The 24,278-nt window shown below is 44.4% G+C and overlaps 1 protein-coding gene and 1 long non-coding RNA gene across 6 annotated transcripts in view; one reads left to right on the top strand and one right to left on the bottom strand.

Moving 5' to 3' along the window:
• IQSEC1 (IQ motif and Sec7 domain ArfGEF 1) overlaps positions 1-2,479 on the bottom strand; it is a 676,292-nt gene extending 673,813 nt beyond the window's left edge. For 2 of the 5 annotated variants that reach the window (XM_034777984.1, XM_034777986.1), the window contains exon 1: positions 1,744-2,458. In XM_034777984.1, the coding sequence (XP_034633875.1) occupies positions 1,744-2,024 (281 nt within the window). In that variant the 5' untranslated portion in view covers positions 2,025-2,458. Of the gene's footprint in view, positions 1-1,743 lie in introns of all 5 variants that reach the window. The other 3 variants (XM_034777985.1, XM_034777987.1, XM_034777995.1) reach the window with 2 other exon arrangements.
• Positions 1,908-10,840, top strand: LOC117881110. Its single transcript, XR_004646693.1, has 3 exons — positions 1,908-1,982; positions 8,543-8,652; positions 10,559-10,840. It is a non-coding gene; the product is annotated as an uncharacterized LOC117881110 (long non-coding RNA).
• The last annotated feature ends 13,438 nt before the right edge of the window (positions 10,841-24,278 follow it).

Below are 24,278 nucleotides of genomic sequence, written 5' to 3'. Positions count from 1 at the left end.
ACCACCTCCAAGGGTACGATATACCCCGCAGGCAGGGTGCGCGCTATTTTAGGCCATTGCTACTTACTTCGGTAATACTCAGGAAAACCAGTGAAGCCCGGGAGATCAGAACTGCTTAGGATTTAGTGCCAGGTTGTGTCTTATGTGCACCCCACGCCCCTTGCCCTTATACTTCATGAAGAGGAGCGGAAACATTCACACACCCGCAGCAGAGAGCTGGCAAAGTGCTATTTCACTTCTTCCCTTGTCCGAGCTAGTAAGAAACACCTTGTGCTACTGGTGTCCTGGTTATGCAATAATACTAATGTGTCAGTGAACGTGCCTTCGTTGGTGTATTAATGAGTAAGCAATTAGAGATGACAGTTAAAGATTAAGCTGTTTTGGTGGAAAGAGAAAAGCCCACCACTCCAAGGTACAAGTTTATAAATATAAAGAACCAAAATGTATCCGATTACAAACGGCCCATTGTGTTGCACTGGGAGAAAGAAGTGGGCTCATAATACGATGCATGCTTTGCCCACTCCACTCAAGTCAAACTAATTCCTGATTACTATTTCACAACGAAGTCGGACCAGTGTAACTACTTCAGTTCTTGCTGTTCCTGAATTCTTGTGTTACTTAAAAATCTCGCGCAATTAAGCCGCTTTCCCTGCGCGGTAAGAAGCACATGATTAATTACAAAGTCTAGATTCTGTAAATAGACGCCGAGATTGAGAGCAAACTGGTCTCCAAGATGAACCCGTTTATATTGAACTAGTCACAGTTGGTAAGGTGGCCATCTGCCAATGTTTACTGACCCTCTGTGTGCCACTTTCATTAGCTGCGGGAAAGACAGCTGTCTACATTGACAGAGGGGCCCCAAAAGCTACTCCTGCTCCCTTGATAGCACCGGCTGAGAGTTTATCGGTATGCTAGTTGAACTCATTCGATACCCCACACACTAACCCATATGGGGAGCGCAAGAGAGACAGATATGCCATTGGGCTCCCCTCAAACTAACAAGCCAATGCTCCATGGTGGGCCGGTATCCCACGAAAGGCGTTCCACGGACACATTTGGGTTGCCCAGATATTAGAGAGTTTGGTTTTAGAGGTTGGGTCCGGGAACCTCCCCTGGGCACGGCTGGGCGAAGAGGAGAGTCGGAGAGGGGTGGCCAGCGGGCAGCCTCCAGGCCAGCGCTTGGAGGGGAGCCGGGCTGCAGGGAGAACGGCCCCGAGGAAGATACCATGGCCGCGAGAGGTGACAGCCAGGCACCTCCTCTGCATCTCCCTCTACTCTGAAACACCTTGCGGCTGCTGCTGCTCTGCACCTAAGCGCGCCCAGGCAGCTCCATCCCGAGCGCAAAGCGCTCCCCGGGGCTCTGGAGCGCGTCTGGCTGAGCGCAAAGCAGCAGGAACAGCTTTACTAGAAGGAGTTAAGAGCGGGATCTGGCTCCAGTATTCACCAGCACTTGCCCCGGCTAACAATCCCAACCTACCCTGCAATATCTGTGCCTCGGACACTGAGCCTGTGGGGAACGACAATCCACGCAGCCCTGTGCTTTAGCAACACCAGCTACTAGCCCCTGAACCAGTTCCTGCGAGCCCGCCAGCCCATTAAGCGGAATGGGACTAACTCTGGGCGCAGGCTGCAAAGCGTGGGGCTGCTTTCCGGGTGTTTTGTGGGGTGGGGGAAGAGGACCCTGTGACCAATGCATCGACAGACCCTTAGAGAGAAGGCCAATAAACCCCAGCCAGCTCTTACTTTTCGTGCTGTGCGTTTTCCTGGATGGCCCCCAGTATCGCCGGCCCTGGCCCCGCCGGGTACGCAGGGAGGATGCCCTGTTGCAGCCTGCATGTGGCCAGGTGTCTGTGATGCTCGTCCTGCAGGCAGGCGTTTTCGTGGTACAACTTGGCCACTTGCTGCTCCAGCTCGTCGATCCTCCGCTTCTGCTTCTCCAGCAGCTCCTGCTGCGTCTCGATGATCTTGTTCAGCTCCTTCAGGTACCCCGCCGCCTTGCTGGGGTTCTCCCCCGGGCTCTCCATGGCCTGGCCGGCCACCGACCTCGCCACCCGCCCTCCCCACCCCTTGGCGGCTTTGGGAAGGGGCGGGAGGCGCTGGCCGGACTGCTCCGTTGAGAACTTAAGACGGGGTGTGGGAATAAATAACGCCCCGGGCAGGGCCACTCCTCCGCTGGTAGCCGGCTGCCTGGAGCTAGGGATGCCCAGGAGAGCGCCAAAGCGGCGCGCAGCGGCTCCGACTCCGGGCCGCCATTGCTGGTGCTCGGCTTCCTCCGCCTGGTCCGGACCGAGGGGACTGAGCCGGCCGGGGCTGCAGCCGGCGGTGTGTCCGCAGCAGGAGCCGCCGCTCTGCGTTCGCCTCCCTCGTGAGCCCCGCCAGCGGGAGCGGGCTCAGCCTCTCGCCTGCGGATCTCCGCGCCCCCGGGAAGCCGCCGCCAGCAGCAGCAGCAGCGGCGCGCAGCAGCCCTTCAGAGAGCAGGACACGGGAGGCGAGGGGCCGTGCCTGATGCCCGGCGCAGCCCTCGCCTCCCTCTGCCTGGCCGCCGCCACACGCGCAGCCCGAGTCCCTATGAGCCCCGCGGCTGATGCGCTTTAAGTAGCAGCAGCTGCCTCCGCCGGTGGCCGCGCGGAGTTTGCAAAGTGGCGGCGGGTCGGGGGCCGCGAGCGGGGCTGAGCGGCAGGAGAGGGGCTCTCGAGGCGGGCACTGGACGCATCCCAGCGCTGCCCTGCGAGAGCAGCCGGGCTGATCCACCCCCCGCCCCTGGGCACGGGCGAAGCGGAGGGTCGGACGGAGGGGTGGCCAGCGATCGGGCTGCAGAGACTGAGGGCGGCCCGGAGGAAGATACCACTGACCCCGAGAGGTGACAGCCAGGCACCTCCTCTGTCCTCTGGGCCGTCCCCTTTCAGAAGCAGGCTGGTCCTGCGCTGCACCCAGCCCGGCCCCACCGCTGAAGGAGAGGTGCCCACGGTGCACTTAGTGGAAAAGTCCTCTCCAAGCAAGTGGGGAGGGGAACCCCCAGGTGCAGGTGGAAACCTCTTTAAACCTCGCTTTTTGGGGGGGGGAGGGCGTTTCACTTTCACTAGACAGCCCTGTCCTCCTTCCCCAGCGAGCTGGGGAGCAAATAGAGTGAAGAAGGGTTTTTTAAATGGGGGGTCCTCCTTAAAACGGCAGGCTCCTCCGCTGGGTGTGTTACAGCCATGCACCTACCGATCACTCACCCCTTCTGACCCCGCAGAAGGCGAAGAGCGGCCTGTAACACAGCTCTGCCACTCGGGGCTTAAAGGCAGGCCAGAGATTGCCTAAGGCCATACTGCATTTAGAACCATCGACCGAGCCATCAGCGATGCAGGATTATGAGAGACCTGCTGGAAGAATAAGGCTTCCTGCTGGAACATGGGAGTAATTACTATTCAAATAACACCAGTGTGCTGGGTGCTTCAGAGATGTGACCTCTCCCCCAGCCTGCCTGAAGTCATACTTGCAGGGAGTGCAGTGTACCAAAGAGGCAGTCTGCCTCTTCCAACAGCCTCCTGGACATTTCAAACCTCTCCTAATAGAAACACTATGGTCTGTGAAGATTGCATCAGGCTGGAAAAAGTTATGGGGAATCATGTCCCTCCCTGTCTCATGGCTAAGTCCAGGAGAATGGATGCAGAAAGTGCTTAGAACAGGAGTGGCCAACCTGTGGCTCCAGAGCCACATGTGGCTCTTCAGAAGTTAATATGCAGCTCCTTGTATAGGCACCGGTACTCCAGTAGCATAGCTGGGGGCAGGGGGGCAGCGGCCGCTCCCCCACCGAGCACAAGTGGCGCCTTTTTAATTTTACTCACCCGGGAGCAGGGGGAAAAAAAGGTGCCACCCGCTGCGGCGCTTTTACTGACAGAGCAGCACTCCAGGTCTTCTGCGGCACCTCGGTGGCGGGATCTTTACTCGCTCCAGGTGTCTTCGGCAGCACTGAAGCTTCATCAGCGAAATGCCGCTGAAGACCTGCAGAGCGAGTGAAGGTCCTGCCACCGAGGTGCCGCTGAAGACCTGGAGCACTGCCCCGTCAGTAAAAATGCCGCAGCGGGTGGTGCCTTTTTTTTTTCCACTCCCCCTCTTCCCTCCACCTGGCTATGTCACTGACTGACTCCTGGGCTGGAGCTACAGGATCCTACTTTCTAATGTGCCCAGGGATGCTCACTGCACAACCCCTGGCTCTGCCCCCACTCCACCCCTTCCTGCCCCCTCCCTTAAGTCTGCCATGACCTTGCTCCTCTCCCCCCCCCCCCCAGAGCTTCCTGCATGCCACGAAACAACTGATCAGGAGGTGCAGGGGGAGAAGGGGAGGCACTGATCTGCAGGGCTGCTAGTGGGTGGGAGGCACTGGGAATGAGGGTGTGGGGAGCTGCTGGGGGGCTGCTGACATATTATGGTGGCTCTTTGACAATGTACATTGGTAAATTCTGGCTCCTTTTCAGCCTCAGGTTGGCCACCCCGGCTTAGAAAAACAGAGAGGCTCATAAAGGAAGTGCCAGTGATGATATAGCAAGGAGGAGGATGATGGAGATGTGAGGGAACTCTGTTTTCTTTTCCTTTCTCTCCCCGCCCCACTTCTTTCTCTTCCTTCATCATCAACTCGCTCCCTCCCCCCAAAAAACTTTAAATTTTCAATGTCTCTAAGTTGTTTTGCTACTCTTGTCACTAATTTGCTGGTCCCATCCTCTGCAGAGTCAGCTCTTGTGGGGCTGCATTTTTCCTTCTTTGCCAGGATACTTTGCCTCTGGAGCATGGCTGATTCAGCAGAGTGGAAACCAGAGGGCTAGTGGCAACTATGGCTACTATACTAGGCAGAGTTATCACACCTCTCCCCCTATCTACAGGCCCAGCAGCTGAAAATTTTCATAACTTTTTTTTTGCAGTACAGAATATTAAAAACAGACACATACCTCACCAAACTACAGCACTGGGCTCATTCAGATTTCTTTTCCCACCTCCCCAATACAACTGACTTATGAACATAGGGGAAAAACAAACCAACAAAAATCCTGAAATGAAGAGATTCCTCTCTGGCAATTAGCCCAAGTGTATTAAAACTTTTATTTTCAAAGGTATATGAATCATCAAGTCTCATTATTTCATCTTAGATGTAGTTTCCTGCACTAAAGGGCCGTTTTCCTTAACAGACTAATGTAACTTATAGCACCAGTGAGGACTAACAGTCCTGTGAATGGGCAGAAAAACGCTTTTGGTCTGATGAATCTTCCATAGCCTCTATTAAATACAGTACAACTACACTACACCACATCCACCCTAATTGAATTGGCCTCATTAGCACTACAAAAAGTAATTTTCCCTCTGTTGATATTCACCCCTTCTTGTCTACTGTTGGGAATGGGCCACTTTTCACCCTGATTGAACTGGCCTCCTTAGAACTGACCCCCCACTTGGTAAGGCAACTCCCATCTTTTCTTGTGCTGTATATTTATATCTCTCTACTGTATTTTCCATTCCATGCATCTGATGAAGTGGGCTGTAGCCCACGAAAGCTTATGCCCAAATAAATTTGTTAGTCTCTAAGGTGCCCCGAGGTTTCCTCATTGTTTTTACTACAACTATTGTAACTCATACAGAAGGTGATAGGTTAAGGCTAAAACCTTCCACAACTTGATTACCTTTGCCTCACTAGAAAGCTGCTGAAAATTATCGCGGATCCCGGCAATAAAGCACTGTCTATGTTGGTGGTTTTCAGCACTAAAACTTTTGTTGCTAAGGGGGTTGTTTTTTCACACCCCGAACAACTAAAGTTTTAGCTCTGAAAGTGGCAGTGTAGACACAGTCTTCGAATGTTTCAGAATATTTGTAAACCTACTGCAACTCATCACATTGGAAAAAAGTGTGTACAGTTTTCATACAAATTGCTGAAGAAATGTAAAACATGAAGAATCTCCCATCACAGCTATTCCCAGTTGAACAAACTGCACAATATTAATTGATGCAGCCAGGTTATTCATCACAGGGTTAAATCAAGCGGTAAAGAGTGGAGAAATTCATATATTCATAATAAAATGCAAACTAGGACACCCAACATTCATTAGTGTAGCTGTATACATTAAAGGCTTATTAAGTATTTCACATGCGGAAGCATAGCACCCATTAGTACAACTAGTATCTGCTTAAAAGACATTTCTGGTAGATAGAGATTCCTGTGGCCCAGGCAGCATTGGCATAAGTGACACTAAACTTGATTGAAAGAAACATTTTCCCCTTCCTGGGGTTACTATTTTAATTTCTTCCACAGATAAAAAACAGAAGCCCCTCATTTCTTCAACTACAGAGCTATGTCATGTTTACATAGCTAGTATCCTTTAAGATAAGCCACTAGAGGAATAAATAAGCTAAATCAGAAAGGTCCCAGCTGTCTGTCAGGAGCCTCTCCTTTCTCTGAGAGGATACCAGTAGTTTGTCTACCTTCCTGAGTTCATTAACAAGCTAATGAGATCTGCCTGCTGTCAGTCAGAAGTCCAGCTGCTTTTTCTCAGCCACACTAGAGAGGGAGGAACTCACACCCACCCAGCAGGAATTCTACTCTGAGGGACCCACCAGCTGGCCTTGAGAGAGAGAGAGCACATCCAATCTCCAGAGGCTCCCTAAGAGCAACAGCTGGTTTCCTAGACCCCCACTAGTGTCCTGATACATTGCAAAAGCAGGGGAGTAGCCCTATAAGGCCAATTTCAATGTTCCCTTGATTCCCAAAGGGCCTGCATGCCACATCGTGTTGGATACATTAAGAAAATGTGCAAACCCAGAAAATAAGCATATTAATGGAATCAGTAACACATTTAGTTTCCATACCAATGTGGGGCAGGTGCAAGCGTTTTGTTACAACAGATCCAGTTGTACTGTAGAACAATATAGGGAATTCCAGCCTAATCTGTTTAAACATGGAAGCTACAGAAACAGCATTTTGCTTATTTGCAACCCTATTATCTTGGGATAGGACCCTGTCCATTTTCATAAGCTAATCAGGGCCTGGTCAATTCTTGCATGGGAAAGTGCAGGGAAAACGTGAATGCTGTAGGAAATATTGTTGATCATTTTAGGAAGAGGACTTTCCCCGTCTAGCCAGTAATGAAGAAACACCCCTTATCAGGGTGAGGAGCCACTGTGCTTTCACTTGAGATGTATTGTACCATAGCTTGACCTGTTATAGTCATTCAGTAGCCCATGGCACTATTTGCAAGAGTAAGGATGTTAAATCCAGTGTCCTGGCTAAATAGTGATGGAAGGGCCCAGAAAAGAAGACTATCATTAAGATACTTGCTCATTTTATTGCCTTGAGTGTTTACCCTACACCTAGTTTTCAGTTTATGATTAGGAGGGAAGGATGGTCTTATTACTATGGCAATAAATTAGATGCAGGTGATATGAGTTCCATTCCTGGATCTGTTACAGACAGACTTCTTATGAGACCTTGGGAAATCACTTAATCGGTTTGTGCCTCAGTTTCCCCATCTGTAAAATAGTGATGAAATTTCCTCTCTCCTGCCCTTTGTCTGTCCACTTAGACTGTAAGTTCTTGGGAGCAGGGATTGCCTCTATTTATGTTTGTACGGCCCCTAGCACAATAGTTTTCCGATCATGGTTGGGGCCTCTAAGTGCTACTATAATATTAATAATAATTTGCTAGAGCCTGTTGGAAACTTGAATTCCTGTTTCTAATGAAATTTCAAAAATATTTGTTTTGATACAGAATAAAAAATGAAACATTGATGTTTCCCACAGAACAGGAATTCCAAAATTTCATTTAGAAAAAAGTCAAAACATTTCAGTTTGACCTTTTTGAAATATTTCCAAAGCTCCCCAAGCTGCCCAGAGAGCCTGGGAGCTGGGTTGTCTCAGAGCTGGGAGCTTGGACGTCCTGACTCCCCAGCTCTCTGGCTCTTCATCAGCCCACAAAGGGGGGGTGCTAAGGAGTTGCCTGGTAGATAAGTTGCCCGATTTCCATTAGAATTTTATTGAAGACAACATGTTCCCGTGGAACATTTCAATGTTGATGTATTGGCACTTTCCAATGGCAAAATGTTGCATCAGAAAATTTCCAAACAGCTCTATTACTTACACATGCCCAAACTCTGATGTGCACATGCAGACTCTGATTTGCCTTTTTAAATCAGGATTTGTAAGCACAAAGTTGTTCTTGTACCCATGCCTGCCACGTATAAGAGTGCTCAAACATTTTTGCATGTTCTTTTTTAAGACTGTTGCCTTAGGTAGTCTGCAGTGTTGTTGTAGCCATGTTAGTCGAGGACATTAGGGAGACAAGGTGGTGAGGCAATATCTTTTATTGGACCAACTCTGTTGGTGAGAGAGACAAGCTTTTGAGCTTACACAGAGCTCTTCCTCAGGTAGTTACTTTCTATGTACCTGAAATTCTCCTGTAGTGTCAGTTGGTTGTTGCTCTTAATTCGCTGCCCTAAACCATTGTGTAATGTTGCTATATGCTGTGATACCCTCCTTCTACTATGTTCCATGACAGTACACAGTTTGTGTTAATTTTCAGTCCTTCAAGAAAAGAGCAATGCCCATTATATTTTAATTGAAAATACCAGTGAAGACTGCAAGCCCATGAACATATGCTACTGATTCAAATTAAGGAAAGAGAAATTCAGGGTAAGGCTCTGCATGTAAGCAACAAGACTTTCCTCTGCTATATACTTTCCATGCTATAAATTAGCTCAGTGCTACATTAAGGATGAGAAACCAAATCTCCAAAAATCAGGCAGTGCAGTGACTTGTGCTTAACTTTAACTCTGCCCCGTCACTATGTCTTAAAAAATTGGAGGGAAGCAATATTTACCCTCTCTCTTGCTGTATTAATCTTTGCTGCATTATGTTCAGAGATTCAGAGATTTTTAAGGTCAGAAAAGTCTGATCTAATCTGACCACCTGCATAACACACGGAGAAGAACCTCACCGAATAAATTCTGCATCAGGCCCATAACTTCTGAATGAACTATAGCATATCTAAAACAAAAACAAACAACATGCAAAAGTGAGATGGAATCTACTTCAAATGATGGAGAAGCTGCCATGTCACTAAGTAAACTGTTCTGTGTGTTACTTAACCTTATTGTTAAAAATGGCACCTTATTTTTAGTGTGTTCTTATTTGGAAGCTGAAGACAGACAATCATTGGATATTATTATGCTTTTTTCTGCTGGATTACTATCAGAAATCTCTTTCCCAATACAAGTACTTGTAGCCTTTTCTTGGATAAACTAAATAGATTGAGATTCTTTAGTCTCACATTATATGGCATGTTCTCCAGACCTTGAATCATTTCACTATAGCATAGCCACACACATGGCCAGCTCCAGGGTTTTGGCTGCCCCAAGCAGCCAAACAAAAAACAAACAAACAAAAAAAAGCCACAATCGCAATCTTCGGCGGCAATTCAGCGGGAGGTCCTTCGCTCTGAGCAGGAGTGAGGGACCGTCCACCGAATTGACGCCGAACAGCTGGACGTGCCGCCCCTCTCCGAAGTGGCCGCCCCAAGCACCTGCTTGGTAAGCTGGTGCCTGGAGCCAGCCCTGGCCACACTCATGAGTAGAGGTGATCGGAAGCTGGAAAATCCCAGTTGGCATGTGTGGAAAGGGCACACCATACAGTACTGTTCTTCTCCCCTGGCACTCTTTGTTTGGGAGAGGGAGGAAGTCATCTGTCATGGTTTTATACCCTCCTGAACATGCGGATTTTCTCTTGAAAGCCTGATGTGGCATGAATGCTGCTTGAAGTAGCATTACATTTTGTTGGGCCTGGTCTGTATGTGCTATTATGCATCTGTGTGGGTCCTTCTGCAGGACTGGGAGTTTTTTTCCATAGAAGGCTCACCCCTACCTACTTCATGGGTCCTTTAACCCTTCCCCTAAAGAGTAGACTAAAAGAATTCTACAGGATTAACCTTGGAGTTTCCTGAACTTCCACGCCCTCTCCTTGGGACTGACCTGTCACTGTGAGAATACAATTTAGGTTTGTCTTCTTGACAGGATAGCGTTAGATCCTCAATCTGCATTACACAGCACTACCACATAATAGTTTTACAGGTCTACCTAGCACAAAGAAGAATTAGACAGTGTTCTTGCCTTTAAGCATTTACAAGCTGGGTAAAAAAAGGCAAGCAAAGCCTGACACATGGAGAGATAACAGATCATATTTAGAGGCATACACCTGGGGGTGGAATGGAGTGTTCTATTTGAACTCTGTTTTCTGACTTTGAGTGTTTAGTTTCTTAAATTTGGTGCATTCATTATTCCTATTTGTAAGACATTTCTATTAAATTAATTTGTAAAGGAAATAAAAATTAAAAATATTTGCTCTTCCAACTTGTGTAGCTTAAAAGTTCTACAGGCTTCATCAGAAGAATTAATCTGATGCTAATCAGTCTGGACATCTGATAAACCCATCCTTACTTAACCAAGTCTTTAATTCTGTGGTGTATGTAATAACATTCTGTCTTCCTTCATATTTTTGGCTGTTTCTATTAATTCTCTTGGGTGGGCTTTTTTTTTCTATTTAGAAGCCCAGAGCTCAAAATTGTCTTTGACAGGAGAAACCATGTGTCCTGGACAGGAACAGTTGACATGCAAGCTCCTCAGGCAAGAACCACTTCTTTCTTTGGTCCTTTCAGCACTGTCAATGCTTAATAAATAATAAATCACCAAGGGGCTGTATGTGCAGGAACGGAGATGGGAGAGACTGGGAAGGAACATTTCTATCTGTTTTGGAAGAGGACACATCTGTAATGTACTTATACAGTAAAGGGAATGCTGTTCAGAGGATCACACCTAGAAATAAATGTACAGGCAGCTGCTCAATTTCATGTGTGAAAATACGTAATGAGGACATCTGTGTATGCTACTGTATGTTTTGTGGATCAACAGTTGAGAGTCCATGGAGACATGAGAGGAGAACTTGCATATGAATGTTTTTCTGAATAGTCACCAGACAAGCATGATTGTGATTTTTAACTGTGTTAAGTTTCTGGGGTGTATATGGGGCTGTGAATAGACCTTAACCATGCATCCCTTTAAGCCACTTAAAAATTGCATGAAATTAGGATACAGTGGGTTTGAGATATAGGCTCTACTAGGAACAGCCTAGATCTGGGAAAGAATTGAATTTTTGATACCTCAAATTCAGGATGCACTGATTTAGGAAGACTTTTGAGCCCTCTTACGTTGGGATGCTTTTTGTTTATGATGCCCTGGATTATAATCTTTTTAAAGAACTGTCAAAAATCTAGGATAACCCAGATCTGGAATACCTTCATGTGAGAACATTGTTTTGAAACACCTCAATTCAGCATATCCTTGCTTAAAGACATCCCAAGCTCTAGTCTCTGTAATATGAGACAGTCTCATATTAGATATTATACACAATGAGTTTAGGAGGAATTATGCTGAGTACCAAAAACATGTGCCCAAAATAAGACAACAGAAAAAGTGTACTGTGCATGTGGAATTAGCAATTTAAAGTGTTCGAAACTTTAAAGTTACCAAATGGAATATTCTTGAAACTTGTCCTATTTTTTTGAGACAAAAGGCAAATTTGAAGATTCTAGCATTGGACAGTTTGGGGTTTTTTGTTTTAAGTTATCAGAGCATAAAAACTATGAATATTTTTGGGGAAGAGATTTTCTTTTCTCATGCTTTAATAATGCAAAACAGACCAAGTACATTTTTCTAAAAATCCCTCCTGCTCTTCTCAAAATTAGTCTTTTGGACTGGGCAGTTCTAAGCCTAAGTAAGTTTGCTTGAGCAAGGTGTGAGCAACTGGAAAAGTGGGATTAGAATAGAATCTGTAACTCAAATTTAGCTACAGAGGATCCATTAAATTTAGAATACAACCTTATCTCTGCCTCCTATAATTAAACAAGTTATTTTTTAAACAGGACAGAAAATAATTTCCCTTATTAAACAAATTAAGCTCTGACTCAAGCCAAATCAAAGTTGGACTGAATAAGGCTACCTTTTTTAAAATGTAAGAGTTTAATTAACAAAGATGAGAAAGTCATGAATGAGATTGAAAAATATAGGTCTAGCCATTATTTCATGTGAAGAAAAGAGTTAAGTATCAGAAAACAATACTTTACATTAGTTAAAGATGAATAGAAGCCTTATGAAAAGAAGTAGGGATCAAAAATTATAGAGATTGGGAAGCTAATTAATGAAAAAAATAAAACTTGTCCTAAAATTATAACTTTACTACAACCACTGAAAGGAAAAAAATAAGACAGCGTGCTAAATTATTCATTTTCTCTATGTTTTTGCCATTGTAGCTTAAAATGATCAGACATTACTTCATTGGACATCCTTCTTAGCCAAGTTTATCAAGTATTAAATACACAATATACAGTAAAAAAGTAAATAAATACAAACTCCTTTTAAATAGCAAATAGGAACAGAGAGCTTTCTAGGAGAAGTCTATTTTCCAATAAGAAACTAAAAAGTAACAACTTATGAGGTAACACTGTCATATCAAATGATCGTTATTTGCTTTAAAGTTATATCCATAATCCAATATTTTATTTTATACATTACATCACAGGTATCACTACTTGTACTGCCTATAGTTAAGTTTACCCAACACTTTCATAATAAGACACGTTTTCAGTGGTTATAATTTTGCAAACTTTAACCAGGGGGACTGAGCACAGGAAATGAGATAGTCACTTCTGTGTTCTCAGTGGTCCTCCTGATGACAGGAGGAGGATACATTTCAAACAGGCTGCAGAGGAGTGAGAAGCCAGGCCTGGAGGAGCATGGTGTCCATGGGCTAGACCAGAACAAAGGGCTGATAGAGATTGGGGGGACTGGGACAAGAAGCTGAAGTGGAGGGAGATTGGGAAAAAAGAATTGAGAGCTAGGTGGGGAGACTGGAACTTGAGGGAGGAAAGAGACTGGGATGAGGCGCTGATATGCGGGGGAGACTGAGATGGGAACAAAAACAGGCTTGGAGCTGCCTGGGCAGCCAGGGTCCAGTTTGGGGTGGCCAGGACAAGGAATGGTCTATAACTGCTAGAGCATACACCCATCAGTACCAAGACTAGAACCCAGGGTTCCTGAGGCTCAACATTCCTCTGCTGTCAGCAAATAGCTGTGACACCCACTGTCAAAATATGCCTCATCTCCCCTCCTGTGGCTCGTATCAGTTACTTAGCCCAAGTGGTAGAGAGGCCTGTGCTGTGGATCTAAAGCTTCCAGCACTGTTGATGACCCATCTGAGAGTCAATATGGTACCACAGGGTAGAATTCCCCCCCGTCCTTTGTCTCAAGGTGTTAAACTCTTTCATTACCTCACACCTATTATATTTCTACCTTTTGCTAGTTAAAACTAGGATCTTTTATGCCAATGTAAGTCCTTTAAGGATTATCGTAGCTAAGCAAGCCCAATTTTCTCTGCTTTAGATGACCAATAATAATCTCTCAAAAAGGACATGTATTTTACCATATAAATGGCTATTAACTAAAACCAGGGTAACTGGATTTCTGTGAGCTAGAGTCATACAACAGGAGTGATGAAGAAGGTGCTCAGAAACTACAGTGATGTGTGCCTTAGAAAGACTGAAGATGGTTAGAATGGAAACCTCTAACTCGTTAAAGATAGTTCTTTTATATTATTACTTATTTTAACACCAGGGCTGGATTAACTATTTGTGGGCCCAGGGCAAGCACAGTGGGGCAGGCGGGGCGGGGAGGGGGAGTCTGTCCCCAGCACGAGGGAGGGGGTGGGGGCAAGAGCACAGCGGGGGTAGGGAGCATCGTGGATCCCTCCAGAGCGGTGCGGAGCCAGTTCTCTCTCCAGCTGAGCTGCAGCTCCTCCAGGTAGCTGCAGCTGCTCTTCCTGCCCTCCTGGCAGGGAAGCTGATTGCGGTTACTCTTGTAACTGGATTTTTACTGTCTGATCAGCAGTGCTGACTGGACATTGCCAGGTCTGCTTTTCAACCATTTTTTTTACCAGACAATCCAATCATCTGGCAACTATAATGGGTCCCTTCCAAGTGTAGGCCTGGCACGATGGTGCCATTGGCACCATTGTAAACTCAGTTCTCTTTAACATAGCAATGTTTGTTAGCTCCTTGAACACAAATCTATCACAGTAGCGAGGCAGTATGTCTAGTGATTAATTGTTAGTGAAGTGTGTGTGTGGGGGGGGAGATTTATTTACAGTGCTGTAGCTAACATGAGATAGCTATCTCATTGTGAAAACCCAGTGCAAGCAACATAAGTGATAGTTTTACCTGAATGCATCTGGTTGAGGTGAACCCTAGGATGAACCACTTATCTTGGTTTTTGCAATGATATAGCTATCTTGTGTATTGAAGCCACCTTTTTCCTAGTGTGAGCACATCCTGAGTGATCAGCAGAGAAATGTGCTATAATGTGAATGTTAGATGCCTGTCTTGCTTACAGATTGATATTGTGCTAAGAGAAGTTTGATAAATTAATACCATCATGACTGTGTCATGACTATAGGTCCTTTTGTTAGTCTAGTCAGGGTAGTCTGTTTTCTGAATCACCATGTTTGCATTCTGACTTATCTGCAATTGTGGATATTATTTTTATTTCATTTATTATTTTTTGATGATAGCATGCATCTTTATTCAAAATATGGTGGGGAAAGTAAAATAGCTTTTCATTTAAATTTCATGAATGGGGAATGGAAAAAAATATAGCAACTATATCACTGATAATAGTTGAGGGGAAATAAAAATTCTTTTCACAGTAATGAAATTTGGAGCAACTATTGAGGTTTAAAAATACACTTGGAAGTTCAGACTGTAGTATTATACCCCCACCAAAAAAATCAAATCAAATCACAATCTAAACAAATCAATTTTATTTGCTCTCTGTATGGATAAGTGGGGCTAAAGCTCAAGAGAAGCATGTCGTCTTTGATAAAGATTCAAAAACAAAGAATGGAAAACTCAACAGTAAATGTTGAGATCAGATAATCATTCTTTTCCCATCCCTTTTCATTTTTATTGTTGAAAGGAACATAGGAGGGAGTAGAGGGGTGGATGTACAATATATCATTATCATTTTAGCAAGAGTGCTATTTACAATTTAGATCTAGGAACCTTAAAGTATTTTACACGGTATTTGTAATTTGTCAGCCTCGGTTTTATGAGCATTTCTGCTGCATCTGCATCAAGAAGCCCTACAGCAGTGTAGTTAAGCTCTATTGAACTTCATGCAGGTTTACAGATATGGGAGTTATTTCTGTCAACACTAACATGAAAAACATATTTGCTAGTTGGTAATTGCCACATAGAGGCAAAGAAGGATGGGTTTCTCTCTCTTGCAGTGGGAACCCAGCCTTGTGTGTGGAAGGACTGGAGAAACTTGAGACAGTTCTTCAAAGGTCCTGGAGATAAGGAAGCTCTTCACTCCAGCTGCCTCTCAATGAAGAGGAGCAGCCAGTCTTGACGGCAAAATTGTGTCTGATTCTGAGCCATCTGTCCAGAGCTGGCTATACTATACGGGCAGAAAAGTCAGTTATCAAGGATCGCAAAAAGTATTGGTAGCAGCAAAATATTCCATGACCAGTGATGTGTATAGATATAGGTGTTAGGCGTGGGCCTTCTAAAATTGGCCTTCTCAATGTCTCCCTTGAGGAACAACATCTCTGAAGATGCTCCAGTGCTACCATCTAGGCATTTTTGACATCTACTTGGAACTCTACATCAAGGAACGCATGAAGAGGAATTTGCTTTCTCTCTCGAAAATATATTATGGAGCTGCTAAGTCTGTGACTGAAATAGTTGAAGTCAACTAGTTTCCCTTTATAATTCTGATTTTGACCTAACTTTGCCAAAAGAAAACTAAGTTGCCTGAAACGTATCACATATGCTGCTCAGTCAAAGGAAGCGTTGTTTTGAAACACCTCAGAGTTTTCCAACAAGGTGTGTATCAGATTTAGCAGTTTCCCTTTTGTAAAACAGTCACCTAATTTGAGGGATGCAGGGGAGATACCATATCACAAGTAGTTATCAATCCAAACACCACATGCAATTTATTGAATTGTTCTCAACAGGGGCTGGTGCCTTTGATAATTTTTGGAAAAAATATGGTGAGTTAATTTTGGAATTGTATTTTCAACCTTTGTACCATCTGTCAGGGACTCTAGGATTTATAGTAGTCACTCTTCGGCCTGGTCTACACTAACCCCCCAATTCGAACTAAGGTACCTTAGTTCGAACTTACCGCAGTCCAGACGCGGCAGGCAGGCTCCCCCGTCGACTCCGCGTACTCCTCGCGCCGAGCAGGATTACCTGAGTCGACGGGGAGCACTTCTGGGTTCAATTTATCGCGTCCAGACAAGACGCGATAAATCGAACCCAGAAGTTCGATTGCCTGCCGCCGAACCAGCGCGTAAGTATAGACAAGCCCTTCTAGTTGCTGAACTAATACAGAACAAAGAGACTACAAATGTCGTGTGATCACCTGTATCCCCCAAAGATGCTTTCCTGTGCTTGAAATGGCTTAAATAAATGCTCACATATACCCGCCTTAATTTCACTCGCCTCTAATGAAGGCTCATGACGCAGTTCTCCCATGTACTGTTTACATATGACCTGCCCAGGATGCTGTGCGCTTTCTCACCTTGTGGCCAATTTGCCTTCCAGTTAAGGTTTTTCAAAGTCATGACCAGTGATGTGTAACTCCCCTATTTGATGTTAGATGGAAATTGCTGTTTAAAATAGAGCTGCAGGAATTTATTTTTATTCCAGCTATGCCTTATATCTACTCATATGTGTTTTCCTTATATGTGTCTTTATCTATTAACAAACAATCAACCCTGCAGCTTATGCCCCAGTTTCATGCTAAAAGAAGAGTAGGTTTCCTTGCTTCCTAGTGATGATTTTTCAGCCCTTACCCTTTGTGTTTTTTCTTTATCTCCTTTTTTCTGTCTATTCCCATGTATGACAGACTTTTCTTCTTAACATTTCATTTCCCACAAAGCAAAAAAGCTTATGTTTTTAGAAAAAATATGCTCTTTGACAACAAGTATGTGTATGGCTCTAATTTCAATGATCTATGTGCCATCTGGGGTGCTCTTGGTATTACTTCCAATTACACTGGTGCTTTGTTGGTCACCTAACTTTTTTTTTTTTAAGCTTTGAAAAATTCTCCTGTTCCCTCTGCCATCTTTCTAACCATATGCTCTGGAAGGCTGAGTGTAGGGACACAAGCTAAATGCTACCCCTGTTCTTCCCTTGGTCACTTTTGAAGTTGGGTTCCAGCTGCAGGAGGATTTCCCCACCCAAAGCAAGAGCGCAGCTTATCGATGCACACAGGCCTTTACTTTATTATGCAGCATCATTTCAGAGAATGTCTGCCACAAAAGGGATTTATGCCTGTAAGTAATACCCTGCTGCTAAAGCTACAGTAGCCAGACATTGCCCTTGTTCTGCTTGCTGTAACCACAGCTATAATCTGACAAGGGCCTTTTTTGCATGGGAAAAGATGCTGATGACTTTATCTGAAGCCATCGACCCCATTCCACTTTTAGCTCCCTTACAGCATCAGATCTGCATACTCAGGGTCAGCAAAACCATGAGCCAGGCACACACCCACACACACCCTTTGTTCTTTTTAAAAAGCAAGTATATGACGACTTCCATCCACAGACTAAAATACACATATGTAATAATTCAGGCAAACAAATATACAGCTCCACAGAAAGACATTAAAATTATTAGCAGGCTGCACTTCAGTTCTTACCAATGCCAAGTGGTAAGAAAAGCAGCTCCTCCTTTATGTGAAATCCACGTTTGTAAATAGAGTTCTGTCTTAAATCGATTTTGATGCTTTATCAGCAGATAATATACATCTGAACATCAATCCACTGCCAGTGCCACCTGGTGGCAGAACTAAATTAAAATCACCAGAAGTGTGTTAAGCAACATTATGGGGTAAGTTTCTGGCATAGTGATTTAACCATAAAAAGAACAGGAGTACTTGTGGCACCTTAGAGACTAACAAATGTATTAGAGCATAAGCTTTTGTGGGCTACTGCCTACTTCTTCACGAAAGCTTATGCTCTAATAAATTTGTTAGTCTCTAAGGTGCCACAAGTACTCCTGTTCTTTTTGCGGATACAGACTAACACGGCTGCTACTCTGAAACCTGATTTAACCATGTGATTCCCATTAACATTAATGGAGCTATGCAACTAAATCTTTCCTGTTACACATGGAAAAGATGTATCCCTCCAGATCTGATTAGTACCCACAAGAACAAGACAGTTCAGAATTAAAACAAACTCTGTTCTTGAAGCACTATGTAGTGCCAGTGTAGTAAATATCATAGATTAGAGGACCCAATCAATGAGCAGCTGGTCAGTTGAAGTCAGAAAGTGGCCAGTAGCTCATCAGCACAAGAAAATTCATTTAAAAGTCTCTTATAGCCAGACCATCAAATAACCAGCTTTAGTGCCTAAATTTAAAAAAATAAAGAAAGAAAGTATTGGACAAGTTCTCCTCCTCCACATGGGGCTAAAGTCTCTCTCAGAGCAGAGCTTAGCAAGAAATAAGAGGAAACCTGCTTCACTCTTTATCTGTGTCATTAAATGATTAGAGAGACAAGGTGGGTGAGGTAATATATTTTATTGGATCAGCTTCTGTGGTGAGAGTTTCTGTGCCTGGTTCAATACAAGATATTACCTCACTCCCCCCCACCCTTTGTCTCCAATGGCCTGGGACCCACCTGGCTACTATAACAACACTTTATTAAATGATTCTTATTATTGGCCTACCTCAATCAACCTCACTAGAAAGAATTTCTCTCACCTCTGATAAGAATAGAGAGAATACCATCCTGTTGGGAAAAATCTCCTTTCCCTTCCTAACATGAAGGCATTTAACTCCATCACTGCCAAGCACTGTTCACACACTCTCTCTTTGGGCATACTGAAGTGAGGCACTGTAAGGACAGCATTTTATCTTTGGTGTCCACGTCAGAATTTGAAGAGATTTTATGCCTGAACTGTTATTACAATATTATTTACAAACAGGTGAAAGCTTAGGGGAAATGTTTAAGACATCTCTCAAGTAGTATTTAGGAACTCTGTTGCAAGGAAGATGATGACTCCAGAGGCATTTGGGGTTTTTTTTTTGTATATGATAAATACCCACTTGGGGATTCTTTAATGCACAGTGAATAGTGCTGTAACAGGTGCCACCAGGTGGTGAACTTGGTAGCTTCCAAGTTCTTTTTCTTAGAATAAGAGCAAAGGTTCACTCTTGGAAAGGCATATGCAGTATGGTGTGGTGAGTTTTGTAATGCATGGTTCTGGCCCGAAGGAACTGCATGGGCAGCAGGAAGGTTTTCTCTCTCTTGGTAGGGGTTGCAAGTACTTTGGAGGATAGGATTAAAATTCAAAATGATCTGGACAAACTGGAAAAATGGTCTGAAGTAACTAGGATGAAATTCAATAAGGCAAATGCAAAGTACTCCACTTAGGAAGGAACAACCAGTTGTGCACCCATACAAAATGGGAAATGACTATGTAGGAAGGAATACTTCAGAAAGGGATCTGGGGGTCATAGTGGATCACAAGCTAAATATGAGTCAGTGTAACACAGTTGCAAAAAAACAAACAAACCAACAAAAAACCAGACCAAACATTATTCTGGGATGAATTAGCATGAGTGTTGTAGGCAAGGCACAAGAAGTAATTCTTCTACTCCACTTCTGGATGCCACATCTCAGGAAAGATGTGCACATGTTGGAGAAAGTCCAGAGACGAGCAACAAAAATGATTAAAGATCTAGAAAATATGACCTATGAGGGAAGATTGAAAAAAATTGGGTTTGTTTAGTCTGGAGAAGAGAAGACTGAGGGGGCACATGATAACAGTTTTTAAGTACGTAAAAGATTGTTACAAGGAGGAGGGAGAAAAATTGTTCTTGTTGACCTCTGTGGATAGGACAAGAAGTTTAAATGGGCTTAAATTGCAGCATGAGCAGTTTAAGTTGGACATTAGGAAAAACTTCCTAACTGTCAGGGTGGTTAAGCACTGGGATAAATTGCATAGGGAGGTTGTGGAATTTCCAACATTGGAGATTTTTAAGAGCAGGTTGGACAAACACCTGTCAGGGATGGTCTAGATAATCCTTAGTCCTGCCATGAGTGCAGGGGATGGGCCTAGATGACCTCTTGAGGTCCCTTCCAGTCCTACGATTGTAGTAAATTTTGGGGGCAGAGTTACTCCCTGGGAACCAGGCATTGGTGTTGGGCTGAGATTCCTGAAAGAAGGAATTGCCTGCATGTGGGTTGTCACCACATCACTTACACAACTGATGTATATGTATAAATTGAACAAGTTGCTGTTAGAGTAGACCCAAACTCCATGTCACTGATTTCCTCTCCACTGGGAAGCCAACCTGGTCCTGGACGGCTGTAGGGTGATCAGATACAAAGTGAGAAATTGGGACGATTCTGGAGGAAGGGAAGGAGGTATAATTGCATATATAAGACAAAGCCACTAATATCGGGAAGGTCCCAATAAATATCAGGATGTCTGGTCACCCTAGACATCTGCTACTGCTTGATAAAGAAGAAAAAAAAATAGAAAATTGTTTGTGTCACATTCAAGTTGGGGATATTTTTAATCAGAAGACTCTTGATTCCCTTTAGCAAGTGAATTAGTGGTAGACTGGATTGTAAGAGCTCCATGTACAGTAAATCAATGTACTAAATTTCTGAAATAAAGTTGGATTGAAACAACCCACTAAGTATATGGCATTAAATAAGCTATTTAACTGCCTGCTGATGATTACACCTACCTGTGTGCATCTACGTTATTTCTATCAGTGTGTTGAATACAGGTGAAAATTAACTGGCTGATTCTCACTGGCATCCTCTGCAACCATCTGTATTTCTACTGCTGAGCAAACATTGTGCAATTCTCTCCCTCCCACCCCTTGGCTATTGCTCCACAATAGAGTGAATCATATGCCCTACCATCAATTTGTCAATGTCATTTGCCTCTCTCTGGTTGCTGACTACTTAAAGCAACAGTACAACTTGTGTCTTGGTTTCTGTCAGCTGTGTGGCTGACCTCATTCCCAGGTGATATTGTCTTCTGATTCTCTAGAGGGTGACCAGAAACTTCCAGCAGCATGATTCCTATGCACAAATCTCTCAGAAGTAAGGAAATCAAGTGGAGGAACATGGCAAACTGACCTCCAGCATCTAAGGCAAATACCTACAGGGTCTATCAAAGCAGTGGGTGCAAAGCAATCAGAATATGGAGATTGCAAAGCCCTTTAGCTGCCCTTTTGTCTGCCTGGTATTGAAAGAGACACTTCTTGTTAGTCAGTTCAAGATTTATGGGGAAGTGCAAGGGGCATGATGAGCCACATTGCCTTCTGCTATTTTCCTACTGAATATTTATCATGGGCAAGTATAAAAATGAGGGATTTAACAAACGCTCAGTGTCAGAAATCCCTCCTAGCTAAAGCTGCTGTGTGGTCAAACAGCAGTGAGGGATGAGGTCACACCACCTTCACTAGATGCCAACAACAATCGCCTTTTATGCAGTTATGTGAATCACCCTATTGAACCAGGCTCACACACTGTGTAATTGCCATATGCAGAGTGATAAACAGGAGAATGCACTGAGTTGACTCATTCAAGCAAATAAGTGTCAACAGGTATTGTCAAGCAAATGGGACATGTAGCAGCAATATGGCAGTGCTGTCATAGAAGAGGGGGTCTTGGCAGCATTAGACAAACTGCCTACCACAACCCATTGTCACTTGGTACCTCTGACTTCATTAAATGGGCCAAACAATTTGTTAGAGGACACAGAGCCAGGCATATAGGCTGCTAAGAGGCCACCCAATATTGCTGGTGAGGAGGAGATCTGAGCAGTGAAGAGCTATATTCATGGCAAGCGCCTTTGGATAACTTCAAACCCTCCTGCCCTAATTTCTATAGCCAAACAAATCATCCTATTGACTGTATATAATAATGCACAGTAGCTTGAAGGTTAGCAGTGAGAAGACTAGTGAACAACCAGACTCATGCACTGCCCCATGTACTGACATGGTTCCCAAAATGTGATCAATGGCCCACCAGTGGTGTAGCAAGCATTTCCTGTTGGGCTGCAGAGTGAAATCCATCCAGAGCTAAGCTGTAGGGATATGGAGGAAAGACAACAGGTAACATTAAAAAAGTCAGGGAATCGTTGTTCTACCAGTTAATTTGGTAGGATGAGGAAGTGTGCTGAAAGGCTTTTTGAACTCATGTTGCAGTTTACATACCATATTTCTACTACATGGAGTCTTAAGAGAGCAACGTCTGCTGAGCTGCAAGAGGGAAACCAGACTTATGAAACAGGAAGCTAAGAGACAGCTTCTAATGGCATAATGAAAATGTTTCCCTGTGCAATCAAAAGACATAATCAGTCCTTTCCTCCCCCTCTCCCCAACAGAACATCAGCAAAGTCAGAATACAATCACTAACATTTAACAAAAATATTAAAGTACAGCCAGAAATGGGAACTAAACGAATAAGTTAGAGGGAAAAATATATATTTATCTATTTCTTGCCTCCTCCAACAGCATTTTGGTGTTCCGGATTAATAGTAGTAAAGTATGTCCAACAATTTATTTGCCCTCTAACCCATAGTATTTATTACAATGACTTTACTGCTTTTGTACATATTACAGCACAGAAAGATACAGACTTACACTACAAATAGGCTGGGAAAATAGTATTTTGCACTATGCTAATAAAATGGAAAAATGGATTTTTTTAAATTCCACAAATGGTTCTGATATCAGGTTAATAGTAAATAATATTTAGGTATGGAAATCACCCCCCTCCCACAGACAAGCAAAAGATAGAGTTCTACAAAGAGGAAAACTCAGCGTAGCCATTTTCTCAGGAGGAGGAGGTCGTCCAGCTCCAGGACTGTAGATCAGCTGTAGCCACAAGTCTGCTGTGGAGTCTTTGCACCTCTACAGCAATCCTGAGGCCCTTACACCCAGTCCAGCTTCCAGAACCCTGCCCAGGTGAGGGCCTGCACAGCTCTCCTTGAAGTGTCCTTTCTCATTGCCAAGATTCTCCGTGCAGTTTGTAGGCTGCAAGATTTCCCACTGGGTTTGGCAGTAGATTGGGAGACAATGTGTATGGACACCTCCAGCCTCTTTAATCACTTTCTCCCTGTAAGGATATTGTGGAGAGGATTTAGTAGAGTTCTGGGAGCAGGGGCAGCTCCAGGCACCAGCGCACCAAGCGCGTGCCTGGGGTGGCAAGCCGTGGGGGGCAGCCTGCCGGTCACCGTGAGGGCGGCAGTCAGGCTGCCTTCGGTGGCATGCCTGCGGGAGGTCCGCCGGTCCCGCGGTTTTGGTGGCAATTCGGCGGCGGGTACGCCGAAGGCGCGGGACCGGCAGACCTCCCGCAGGTGTGCCGCCAAAGGCTGCCTGACTGCCGTGCTTGCGGTGGCAAAATACATAGAGCCGCCCCAGTCTGGGAGTGAACAGAGGCAGTTGACTCCTACCTTCCTATGTGGTCCGAGGGAGACCCATTCACAGAGTGGGCCTGGGAGAATGATTGAATCTGTTGTAATTTGCAATATGCAACTTAGTTAATACAGTGATGGGCCAGCCTTCCCCTATTAGCTGGGTCATAGAGATTTGAGAGGGAAACGGGGGGAATAAGATTGAACCAAAGTGTTCTTTGTGGGGGATGAGGCTGCTTGTCACCCCTCCAGAGGTGGTAGGTGTTGCTTTGGGACGTCTCTAGCTGCATGAAGAGCTTGGATGTTTAGACAATGTGTCCTTGCCTCCTTCCTTCGCATACCCTTGATATTATCATACATTGAATTATCTATACATTCTAGTCATTGTTAAGAAGAGATTATATTGGAATGGAATGGCCACAGGAATGTAATCCTCCCTGCACTATCTGCATTTACTGATTCTCAAATGTACGTTAGTTTTCACTCACTGTATAGAATCATAATCCCTGCACTTTGGCTACTGCCCTCAGAACTCAGCATCCATATGCTCACAACAATTCTGGCCTCCTCAACTTCTCATTTCATCCACAGGACAGACAAAGACATCCAGTTACATCTCAAAAATATTCAACGATTATATTTGTAGGCAATAAGTGGTACAGCAAGCAAGTAGGGTTCCTGTGGCTAGAAATTCTTAGACAGATCACTACCACTACTTTCACTGACAGCAAGTGATGTGGTAAGCAGGCAGAGTTGTAGGA

The sequence above is a fragment of the Trachemys scripta genome, chromosome 7, assembly GCF_013100865.1.
Source record: "Trachemys scripta elegans isolate TJP31775 chromosome 7, CAS_Tse_1.0, whole genome shotgun sequence".
NCBI lineage: Eukaryota > Metazoa > Chordata > Testudines > Emydidae > Trachemys > Trachemys scripta.
Note: the sequence above shows the minus strand (reverse complement) of the source record. Positions and strands in the feature narration are given on the sequence as shown.